This window comes from Lacerta agilis, chromosome 5 (assembly GCF_009819535.1).
Source record: "Lacerta agilis isolate rLacAgi1 chromosome 5, rLacAgi1.pri, whole genome shotgun sequence".
Classification (NCBI taxonomy): domain Eukaryota; kingdom Metazoa; phylum Chordata; class Lepidosauria; order Squamata; family Lacertidae; genus Lacerta; species Lacerta agilis.
In genome coordinates this window covers 10,720,768-10,733,200 of record NC_046316.1, presented here as the reverse complement: position 1 = coordinate 10,733,200, position 12,433 = coordinate 10,720,768, and the positions used below count along the sequence as shown (strand labels likewise).

The window sequence follows — 12,433 nt, the reverse complement described above, 5'->3', positions numbered from 1 at the left end:
CAATCACGCAACATTCATTCCCTACTAATAAATCTACAACACTTAAAATATAAAACCGGGGATATTAAATGAAAACTGGGGACATTCCGGGGACGGATTTTGTCCGGAGCCAGTGTGGTGTAGTGGTTAAGAGCGGTAGTCTCGGAATCTGGTGAACCAGGTTTGCATCTCCGCTCCTCCACATGCAGCTGCTGGGTGACCTTGGGCTAGTCACACTTCTTTGAAGTCTCTCAGCCCCACTCACCTCACAGAGTGTTTGTTTCGGGGGAGGAAGGGGAAGGAGAATGTTAGCCGCTTTGGGTAGTGATAAAGTGGGATATCAAATCCAAACTCTTATTGTTGTTGTAAATCTGGGGACTGTCCCCAGGAAACGGGGACGTTTGGTAACCATAGACTAAATGAAATATGAATTCAGTTTGTTTTTCTGTATTTCTCTCTCTGTGTTTCCTATCCTTAACACTATATAATGTCATGAATTTAGGGCAGGCATCCCCAAACTCGGCCCTCCAGCTGTTTTTGGATTACAATTCCCATCATCCCTAACCACTGGTCCTGTTAGCTACGGATGATGGGAGTTGTAGTCCCAAAACAGCTGGAGGGTCAAGTTTGGAGATGCCTGATGTAGGGTATTAGATGGGTGCCAGATCCGCTCTAATCCCCCTGCTATTTCCTAGACTTTACTCTTTCCTTTGCTGCACCCTATGTGTGCTGAATGACTACATCCCCACCCATGTCGACCTAAAGGTGACTAATGGCAGGCACTGCAAATGACTCAGACGTCCGAACACACTGGAAACTGGCATATTGTGTTTGCTTGGAGGCCACCATAGAGCTGAAAAAATACATGGGTGTGGTGGAGGGAGAGCATGGCTTGGGTGTTGTGGCAGGGAAATTGTGAGCAGTTCATGGGCAGAGAAAGCATGACTCAGACACAGAATTGGCAGGCAGCTTTAAAAGCCATGGGTTCTCATCATACTCTTTGTTCATTCGCTTTTCTCTCTTTTTTTAGTGCAATGGTATTTTGATCCAATGGATCGATTTTAAAACTTTTTAATCAATGAAAAGGCCTTATTAAGAAAGCAGCTCTTTGACGTGTTTTTTGTTTTAAAAAAATACAAGTATTTTCAAGAGTGCAGGTAAGAGCTGTCACCGCAGCCCTTATTTGCCCTTATCTTCTTGCAAATCTTTTAAGAGTTCTCTAGTGCTTGTAAAAGAAAAATAAACAGGGTGTTGTTCTTTTTTAAGAGTTCTTTGAGCAGTGCCAGCTAGGTTGTAGGGCAGGGGTGATCTGGCAGACATTGTCAAAATCATTTTTGGATTATAAAGTCTCCCAAAACTGGAAAAGTCCAGTTCATGAGAACAACAGTAGTCTCAAATATACTGTATTTTTCTGTGTATAAGACCAGGTTTTTTTTCCTAATAAATTATGTCAAAAATTAGGGGCCTCTTATACACAGGTAGTGCTGAGGCCATTTTCTTAAATCTGAGTCCCCCAAAACAGGGGGTGTCTTATACATGGGGGCGTCTTAGAGATTGAAAAATATGGTATATGTTTATTTGCTATTTTGCTCATGATGGGACTTGTTTATTGCTTTTATTGTTCTGCGGTTATTATTATACGGTATTTTAATGTTTCATCGATGTTAACCAGTCAGAGAACACTGTTTCTGGGTGCCCTATAAATGTTGCTTAATAAATATTAAAGTTGTGAATATAGTCTCCCAGCCTGAAAAAATCCAGGCAGGGAAAAAGACAGACAAGACGAAGCATCTCACCATAGCGTCTGGGGTTTTGAGGAATGTTAAATGATCCTTTAGCCTTGAAAGTAAAGAGGATAACTTCTCCCTAGGCCTATTCGCGCTGGTAGTAAAAGGAGGAAGCTGGGGTACTACTAATTCTGCAGTGGTTATGAAGTGTTCCAGCTGCTCTGGGCCACAGTGATACAGAGCAGAGATATTTATAATGCCAACCACCAGTTGTGGTGTGCATCTGACTGCACTGCGCAACAGATGCAGGGCACATATATGCCTGCCGATATTTTAAAAAATCCAAAGACTTATGGATAAATCCAGTGGGAAGTTCTCTGTAGCAAAGCCTACAGGAATGAATTGGAGCTGTGTTTGATCAATAGGGTTTACCGCGAAGAACTTTCTGCCACCGTGGTTTAGGCTCCTTTCTCCTGCAAACCAGAAGTCCCTATCCAAATCTCGCCGTCACACATTCCCTGTCAGGCTTCAGGGAATTGGCTTCCTCCCCCCATGGCAGTAGATAAGCAGAACAAAGGAAAAGGAGTCTTCTTACCAGTTAGAAACTTTAATAATCAGCGAGAGAACAAAGAACCCATCTCCTAGTATGGCGGTGCTCCCAGTTAAGGATCACACCCCCTTACGTTCCTATTAATCCACATCACTTCTACGTCTGGAAATCTGAGCTTGTACCCTCTGTGCTTTGTGTGCTTTCTGTTCTGCCACTTTCTCAGCTCTTCTTGACCTTGGGGAGAGTGGAGGAATGCTTTTCAGAAACACTGAATCTGTTAACTCTCTCTCTCTCTCTCTCTCTCTCTCTCTCTCTGTGTGTGTGTGTGTGTGTGTTTCTTCTCCCTAGCTGTTCTCCATCCAGCATTTCCCAGCTTCTGCCTTCTGAACTATGCCCCTCTGCAAACCACTGTTCCAAATCTATACTGTTCTCCTGTTCCTGGGAAGATCCAGGATCCAGAGCAGGGGGAGGGGGAGGCTCCCACCATTCCTCCTCAGTGCAGCCCCCCTCAGCACGTTTCTTGACATTCCCTGATCTTGATCCAGAAGGATTTCCCTTTCGATGTGCCAGAAAATAAAGGAACCCAAAGCAGCCATTTCTTCCCAGGAGATAAGTTCCTGGAGCAACTAGGAAAAGGGACAATTCCAGGCACAGCGACACCAGGCAGGTAACATGCATGAGATGATGACTTTCTTGTCTGCTCTTGTGTGTGTGCAAATGCGACTTGAAATGCAGCAGGGGGAAATGGACTCACTGCCTTTGAAGCCATGAATGTGCACTTAGCCTTTGCTGGCATGGCACAGGCTGCACAACACCCACAGCTTTGTCATCTTAGTGATGTCATCTGAGGTGGCCACCTCACTACCTCATGGAAGGACCAGCCCTGTATTTCCCCAGAAATCCACCCACCCCCTGGTATTTAACACCAGTCAGATTAAATCAAATAAACAAGGAATATTCGGTGTTATGTTGGACGGGATGCCAGGAAAACGGGAATTATGTTCACGTGTGGTGGGGGTGTAAATATGTACAATTTATTTTTTATTTATTTTTTACACGAAGTGTTTAAGGAGATAACAGAAATCACTGGGTTAAGGCTGACTGAAAGTTGAGAGGTAGCATTATTACCAGTTTACGATGGGGTGGAAAGTTCGCAGGCTGTGAAGGATTTGCTCACAAATTTATTGACAGCTGCATGAATTGCTATAGCTAGGAAGTGGAAGGGGCAAGGAGAATATAAAATGGAAGAATGGTATAAAGAGGTGTGAGATATAGCTATTAATGATATGTGCCATTAAGTTAAGATGGGGAATACACAGGATTTTGAGGAGATATGAAAGGTGTTTGTAGAATTTGTACTATTAAAATGGAAAAGGGTCAAACCATCGCAAGAGGTGTTGACATTTTGGGAGGTTAGATAGTTACAATGGAATGGTTTCGGTGATGGGGTGCACATTTTTATTCTTATTTATTTATTATTATTACTTGATCAAAAATAAAAAAATAGAATTTTAAAAAAACCACCCCCAGTAACACATTACAATTTTGAGATCTAAATGCATTTCCGTTCTTTAGATAACTATTAATTCAGCGCAAAGGGCTTTCCAGCAGTAATGGCTAGGATTCAAAAAGCTCCTTACTTGTACAATCTTATACATGTCTATCTAAATATAATGACTTATCTTTGCAGAGTTGTTGTAAGCCAGGATTAGTGAGATGCTATATGTGAGCGCTCTCAAAAATCTGAAAGCGCTTTGAAAGCTGCATGTGAGATGCTCTATGGGGGCACTGTGGCCCCTTCTCAATCTTACAAGTTTCAAATTCAATCTCCCTTAAAGAGATCCAGAAAATTCAAGCGCCTAACCAGCATCTAGATGTTCTAGATCAGGGGTCAGCAAACTTTTTCAGCGGCCCACTGTCCCTCAGACCTTGTGGGGGGCCGGACTATATTTTGAAAAAAATAATAATGAATGAATTCCTATGCCCCACAAATAACCCAGAGATGCATTTTAAATAAAAGCACAGTATTCTGCTCATGTAAAAACACCAGGCAGGCCCCACAAATAACCCAGAGGTGCATTTTAAATAAAAGGACACATTCTACTCATGTAAAAATACGTTGATTTCCGGACCTCCGCGGGCCGGATTGAGAAGGCAATTGGGCCGCATCCGGCCCCCAGGCCTTAGTTTGGGGACCCCTGTTCTAGATGTCAAGGTCTGCTTCCAAACTAAGCATTCAAAATTCCTGTCAAGATAAATAACACAGCCTCAAGCTTAATTGCTCAGATTGGCAGCAAAAGCCAAATTCTCTGTCAGATGTCGTCACTTTGCCGTTTCGCTTTCTTCTTCATGTTACAGGAGCTGACACAGCCTGATCTTGTACCGTAGCTCCAGATCTAAGTCTTGCAGCTGTTTCAGGAACCCTCGGTTTGGGGAGATGGCTCGATTCTGTAGGACTTTTCTGACGGCGTCAGCCAGGGAGAAATTCTGACAGATCATGAGGTAAGCCAGAACCAGGGCTGCTGATCTGCTTCTGCCTAGAATGCAGTGGACCAAGATCTTTCCTGGAACAGAGATGGAATGATTTAAGGAGTTGCAGTAGGGGATTTTTGGGGTTCCTAATTTGTATTAAAGCAATCCAAATTGTCAAGTGGCTCTGAAGCTTACTGGGTGACCTTGGGACAATCATTCACTCTATCTCTCAGTCTGACCTATCTCAAAATGGCTGCTTGTCTGCCCCGGACACCGGCAACCCATGCTATGCTGCTGCTAATACCTAAAACATCAGTGCAGCGGTTCCATCAGGGCAGGCACTCACCATGTGATAATATTTTTTAATTAGTTTTCAATTACAATTCAATAATAGCCTCATCATAACAATGCCAAATTATAATACAATTATGAATACCAATCGTTCAAATACCAAATTATATAATTTAGGTGCCCCCCCCCCGCGTGCTAGAATGGATGGTTTGATGATTTTCTTTACTTCTGCGTTCCAAAATCTTATTAATTTCAATTACATTCCAGTCAAAATAATAATCCTTTATACAACAACGGCAATATTAATAACTTCTATTTGTGTTGACACATTAAATGATTTATAAAACTACAAGGGAGGCACTCAAACTATATCCTTGTTCTTCCTATGTGTGGCAATTATTCTGTCTGTGGTGTTTCTTCCTGTCCTTGTAAAATGTTCTGTCCATCATTGTTGCTGTTCTCCATCATGCCTTGGGCGGAGCTAATAGCCCATTGTTGTTTCAGAAATTTCTGCATTGCTCCGTCCCGAGGCACTCACCGTTTGGTACACTTAGGGCTTTGGTGATGAATTCGGAGGCAGGGCGGAAATGTACGCTGATGTCAAAGTCTGGGGAGTCTTCTGCTGCTATTCCGTAGTAATGGAACTCAGTTCCGTAGAACGTTTGGTTTCCTTTGCTTCCCCAGGCAGTGTGTGCTGCATTCAGTATGTGAGTGATACCCCGTTTCCTTAGCTCTTCCTTGTTGTGTGCCGCTGTGCTGCCGAAAAACAGATATGAAACTGGGCAGGTTAGCAGAAATGAATCCCATGTCCTTATTTATTACATTTATATACCACCTTTATCTTCTAAGCATCTCAAGGTGACTTACAGGGTTCTCCTCCTCCCCAATTCACCCTCACAACAACCCTGTGAGGTAGGTTAAGCTAAGAGATGGTGACTAGCCCAAGGTCACCCAGTGGGCTACATGGCTGAGTGGGGATTTGAACCCTGATCCCCCAAGTCCAACACTGTAACCATTACAATAAGAATGGCAACTTAAACTGATGGAATATGTGCAGCTTGCAGATCTCACATATAGAATAAGAGAACAAGAAGAATGTACGTTTAGGGAAGATTGGGAAATGTTTGTTGAATATATGGGCAGTGGCGGAGGAAGCCTCTGTGCCGCCTGGGGCAGTGGGGCAGCGGCACCCCCCTGGGGGCAGGGCGTCACGACGTCATGACGCATGTTGCGATGCGCAGTCCATCCGGCCCGGTGCCGCTGCTCCCGCAGTGACCAGGCAACCCGCCGAGCGGGCCGCGGCTTGTGGGCTGCCCTGTCTGTGCTGCGGAACTTCTGGGCATGTGCAGTGCATCCCGCCTGGTGCTGCTGCTCCCGCGGCGACCGAGGGAGCCGCCAGGTGAGCAGTGGCTCGTGGGGCTGCCCCGTCTCTCCGTGGAGCAGTACGGACGGGGTGCTGGGCGGCGGGAAGTGGCAGGAGGGGCCGGGGTGTGTCACCTCCCTCCCCTGGAACCTGGGGTGCAGCGCCCCCTACGTCCCCCTTCCTACGCCACTGTATATGGGGGGAAATTGTGTCTGTTTGGAAACACTGGCAGCATTAAGATAAATTCAACAGTGTAAATAAGTTTTGATGGATGTAATAATGGAATACTGAATGGTTTAGTTTATGTAAAATATGCAGGGATTTATGTTGTGCAAAATGAACCATGAAAAGGGAGGAAGGGAAGTCATTGATATTTTAAGGTTGTTTAAGTGAATATTCTAAAATGTAAAACATATATTTAATAAAAATTATAAAACAAAACAAAACAAAAACACTCTATCCGTTATGCCACACTGGCTTATCTTATCATGGTGCAAACAGTGATACAGGGCTTAGTTTCCGCTGAATGAGAAAGCTTTGGAGATTTATTATTATTATTATTATTATTATTATTATTATTATTATTATTAAATATGTAAGAAGAGCAGAGTGAGTGCATATGCATTCCTTTCAGCAGGCAACACAACGGCTAATCCCACTTCAAATTCCTAGAGAAATATCATTATCATTATTGCCACAGCTCCCAGACCCAAAGCTGCATCTTCATTTTTTCTGAGGTTTGGTGGGCCAAGCCTTTCCTGTGGCAGGCCCTGTCCTGTGGAACTGCCTGACAGTAGAGGCTTGGTAGGAACCATCCTGCCTACTTTCAGATATCTGTTTAGAAAATTGCTATTTAGATATGCCTCTGAAACATGAATTCCTTGCCCCTCAACCAACATTTTTTAAAGTGCTTCTCCTGGTGTTTTGGTCCCATGTTCTAAGTGTGGTATACGTGGTTCTTCCCTGCATGTTATCCTCACATGGGGTGCGGGTGGTGCTGTGGTCTAAACCACTGAGCCTCTTGGGCTTGCTGATCAGAAGGTTGGCGGTTTGAATCCCCGCAATGGGGTGAGCTCCTATTGCTCTGTCCCAGCTCCTGCCAACCTAGCAGTTCGAAAGCACGCCGGTGCAAGTAGATAAATAGGTACCGCTGCGGCAGGAAGGTAAACGGCATTTCCGTGTGCTGCTCTGGTTTCCATCATAGTGTCCCGTTGCACCAGAAGCGGTTTAGCCAGAAAGCTGTCTGTGGACAAACGCCGGCTCCCTCGGCCCGAAGCAAGATGAGTGCCGCACCCCATAGTCACCTTTGACTCCTCAGAACAACCCTGTGAGGTAGGTTAGCATGAGAAACTGTGACTGGACTTTCCCCTCTGAAATCATAAAGGGCAAGAAAAGATATCTGGGCTTCAAGTTCTTCGGAAGCCTGTGACTAATCCTTTGTATATAGCACTATGGTCTCTGAATCGAGATTTGCAGGATTTTCCTGCAAAAGCTGATGCAATAGATAGAGGGCACACTTTGAACCGATTATCTGGATAAACCTCCTCCAGTATGGAGAATCACATTCGAAGGTCACAAATACCACCATGTGGCATCATTAGCGCAGGGCATTCTCTGTGTCCTGCCGTGACCTGCCTGCTGCCGAGTTGCACTTGGCACAGATGAACGGCTTTCTGAGCCCAGGGCTGTGGATGATATTTTCATATAGATGTAATCATAATTTCATCTGGACAGGAAGGACACACACACACAGAAAGTCGCCATCCTTCCTTTTGAAACAGACGTTGCATGTGAAATGTGCCGATTTTATACTAGGTCTACGACTTCAGAATGAAGACAGGCTGCACTAACAGAATAGCTCTTTGGATTTGTAGTTTTATTTCCATAACGGGGAAGCTTCCTTTCATTCATGGCTCCTTGAACATATGGATAGGGTAGGGTCCTGATGTTACGACAATCCTGTGGATTGCATAAGCTTCCCCTGGCAGGATCTCATCCCATACTTATTTCAAAATGATTGGCGCTGATCTGAAAGGCTCTGGGTTGTGCTTTCAGCATCTCTTTCTGTCCTATTGATAGTGCCAGGGAAAGTTTAAATAGAGTGTAGGGTAGGATCAAATTCCAGTAAGGCAGATCCGCCTAGAGTAGTATGAATCACCGAATCAGATATCTTCATTTCATAAATTAATACTGATGTATTCCAGTGGGGCAGTTTTGTTGCAACTTATGAGAATCCTGCAGCTTCTTAAAGGCTAATAAGATTTATTGCAACAGGAGCATTTGTAGTTAGAGGTTCTTCTTTCAGTTGCATGTAACGGTTGGTCTAAGTAGATAGCCGTTTCCCCCTTGTCCCATCCTTTCTAGACGTGGGTCGAGCAGTTTTGCAATTGTTACGCTGATTTCCCCTGGGAAACACACTTTTTACTGCTGAATTGGAACGAATGGCAATTCACGGAAAACACAATTGCTGTTTACATACCCTCCAACATTTCTCTGATGAAAACAGGGACATCCTAAGGAAAAGCAGGACATTCCGGGATCAAATCAGAAACTGGGACAGATTCTGTAAATCCAGGACCGTCCCTGGAAAATAGGGACACTTTGAGGGTCTGTGTTTGGTCCAATTCAGTTGTAAACTACAGGGAAGCAGTGGGGCAAACGGAAGTTACACAAATTAGATTATGATTTACAGCAAGAAAAACTGTTTACAATGACAAAAGGCCAAGGAAAGATACAGATATTAGCAGATGCAAAATATATATGAGTATGAGATCCAAAGAGAATGGGTGTGAGTCTTCTGCAACTGGCAGTACCTGATTATAAATGAGTATAGCAAAAATAGTATAAACTCCCTGAAATGGGACAATTACTCCAGATCTCTACCAAGTCTGAGTTCCTTTAGTTGCTAAACTAATGGAGTCTAGCTCAGTAGCTTCTTGCTGGAAAGAACTTCTTCTTCTTCTTCTTCTTCTTCTTCTTCTTCTTCTTCCTCTTCCTCTTCCTCTTCCTCTTCCTCTTCCTCTTCCCCTTTTACTTTTTTTAAAGTAATATTTTCTATTCCATAGGGTAGACTTCAGTGTGGTCAGATCTACTTAATTCTGTTAACACTGGATTTGTTTGAATGCTGGCCAACACTAGCTTTTAAATGGTCAGATGAATTAAATAGTCTAGGAGCATGCAAAGGGAAAGGTTCGGTGACAGGGTATAATTCTTCTTTCCGATAAGAGGCTGAGGCGGCAAATATCGGAGGAATCTAGATGATTTATTTAGCAGGCTTGGAACATGTGGTCCTAATGAATTATTGCTGCTCACTTATTAGATGTTTTGACCAATAGCAAGCGCTGCATTGGCATCTTAAATAGCACAGCTTTATACAAAATAGGCTGTTAACAGCTAGTAACAGGAAGTGACCGACAATGGAGCCAAATGATGTGGGCAGGATTCCTGCATTGCCGGGGTTGGACTAGATGACCTTCGGGGTGGCTTCCAACTTCCTGCGATTCTATGGGACTGGGGCATAGGGAACTAATGCACCATGACCATATGTGGTTGTTGCTGTGGTTGAATGATAAGGGAGCTCCTCTGTGACGTCTGCAGCAGAGGTTTGAGTCCCAGGTGCTCCATCTTTTGGGGCCCTAACAGTTCTCCCTTCCACTGTCCTGTCGAGTACTATGCTAGCTGATAGAGTGGGGGCTTGGTAGTATCGTTTAGTATTTTGCTTTTTTTAAAATAGGAATTTATTGGATTTTCAAAATTAAACAGATTACAAATACACCCAATACACACAATACACACAAAACAGCACAATTAATTAAAAATCCTTCACTTCTTTAAAATCCTAAACTTAGGACTTCCTCGCAGCCTCTCTTATGCGTTCATTTCTAATCTTCTTTAGTAACTTTGTAACATTGTAAAATCTTGTTTCTTTCATCTAATCTTAATCTTGCAATTTTAATCAACATATCTCAAATCATATAATTTATTCTTATCAAATAAAGTATCAAATTCCAAATCTTAACTTCTTATATCCTTTCTTCACTTAACTTAGTAAAGCAACAACCCTTGTTACTTCTGATTCCAACTTCAAAAATATAAAAATCAACACATTTTAACAAAAACCTAAGTATTTCTTCCATTCTCAAAATCCGTTTTCCCCTCTGATGTCGGAGTACCGTGGTCAGCATTCATATTACATCTCTTAAATCCCATTACCCCCCCCCCATCTCACCATCCAATGCTGGACTGGGCTGTTGGGGGAGTGCTCTGATCATCCCAAAGTCATTTGCTGCCTCTGCCCCTGATTGGTGACTCTGGCTTCCCATCCTGGGTTGAGTGGGCGTCAGAGGAGACGGGTGTGCAGCAGTGGCATTTCTGTGATAACGGCGAGTATAGGATTGCTCAAGCCAGACAGTTTGGTAGGGGATAATGTAACTTGGAGAACTTACAGTCACATGACGCCGTATCAAATTTGCAAGAACACGGAGCGTTGTTTTTTTGCGGACGGCTTTAGTTACCCTTTAGTTTCTGTAGGCTTCAGGTCAACTGAAATATTAGTGAGAAATCCATCTGCACCGGAATTTAGAATGATACATTATGACATGTGCCAGTTGCCATGACTCTAGTGTGTTTGCTTTTCAGAACCTCTGCCTTCAGCCATGTGACTTCTTGTAGATATCTAAATCATTTAACTCTCTAGCATCTTTCCTTGAAAACAGAGGCTCAGTCTAGTGGTTGCGTATCCCTTTCAAGAGCAGAGGTTGGGATCAGTTGAGCACATTATACTCTAAGCTATTTCCTACCTCATGGTTCAGATCTGATTTTTTATTTATCAAAGGTTGACAAGCGCATGCTAACTGTATAATTAGTCCACCGTATATTTGCCAATATAAAATGCAGATAATCACTCCAGAGCAGGATAAAACAATGAGTTGTATTTGTAAATTGCATATGAATTCTTGGTGCATAAACACATAACCAATCAATAGAATATTCAGACATACAATCTGTAACCAGGCCCACAGCCTGTGTTCCTGAGAAACTCAACCTTCAATTTAGAAAGTCCATCACCGCTCATGTTTCTTGAAGACGTGCATTTTAAATTCACCAGTATAAGGTTTCAGTAGCCACTGGAATTTCTGTACTCTGCTAGGATACCTCACTTGGCTGCAGATTTCTGAGTTTGAATACCTTTTCTACATTCCTTGCATCTTTCTCCACCTGTCTGCATATCACACCCTGTTCTCATCCAACTGTAAATTCTTCTTCTTTTTAAAAAAAATCTGTATCTAACACAGGACATACTGGGCACCCCAAATGCAGAGGGTGGTTTGCGTCACTTGGGTGTAGATAGGACAGGTATTCTGGGCAAAGAAAGTGGGTTCCTTCGCTAGAATTTAGATTTTTAGTTTTAGCACATAATTAAATTGCTGGAATAGGACCATCTGTGCTGATCATTCATTCCTGCCCCAGTAATACACAGATTTTTGTAATGTGCTTTCTGTTATGAAGGTTGTCCAGGAATCCCCACCCCTGTTGAATGACAGAGAAAAACAAGGGAAACAAACCCTTTTCAGGCTTTATCTTCAGCATGCAATGTGAATTCATTGGTTATAACATTACATTACCTTCCTTTTACCCCACGCTCAAGCCGCTCAAGTTCTGGGTCACACTTACATGTTGCCTATATAAAGATTGGGCCACACTTCATCTATCTCATTTAATTCCATCCTGCAGCTGTCCATCACATGCTCCAACTCTTTGACGGAGGGTGCGGCGGATCTGCGGCTGTTCATTTTGCAAAAGGAGACGGTCATCTTTGGAAATGGGTCGTCCGCTGTCATGCGATGATACACGGTCGTTGCAGAGCCCCAATGAGCTCCAGTTACCTTTCAACATTTGACAGGGAGAAGCAGGTGCGCCTCTTGAGAGATGTCTTCTTTTCGTCCCCTGCCCACCCCCATGCCTAACGTGGGAACAGCCTTTGCTGACACGGCAGCACAAAATGCAGTAAGCACGAGTGGAGATCAACATCCTATTTTCCCTCTAAAATGG

The 12,433-nt window shown here is 43.4% G+C and overlaps 1 protein-coding gene across 1 annotated transcript; it reads right to left on the bottom strand.

Moving 5' to 3' along the window:
* Positions 1–4,457: 4,457 nt before the first annotated feature.
* On the bottom strand, positions 4,458–12,411 carry LOC117046538 (dual specificity protein phosphatase 13-like). The gene is made up of 3 exons (XM_033148510.1): positions 12,056–12,411; positions 5,558–5,775; positions 4,458–4,820 (listed from the first exon to the last, which is right to left on the bottom strand). Exons 1-3 carry the CDS (start codon positions 12,220–12,222, stop codon positions 4,609–4,611), a joined length of 597 nt encoding a protein of 198 aa, XP_033004401.1. The 5' UTR covers positions 12,223–12,411; the 3' UTR covers positions 4,458–4,608.
* Positions 12,412–12,433: the final 22 nt, after the last annotated feature.

Bases quoted from the DNA above. Each gene is read 5' to 3' on its own strand.
- LOC117046538 (XM_033148510.1), bottom strand. From the start codon at position 12,222: ATGACAGCGGACGACCCATTTCCAAAGATGACCGTCTCCTTTTGCAAA. The intron at 5,776-12,055 runs GTAAGTGTGACC...GTTTTTCGGCAG, and splicing joins AATCTTTATATAGGCAACAT to CACAGCGGCACACAACAAGG. The intron at 4,821-5,557 runs GTGAGTGCCTCG...TCTCTGTTCCAG, and splicing joins AGCCCTAAGTGTACCAAACG to GAAAGATCTTGGTCCACTGC.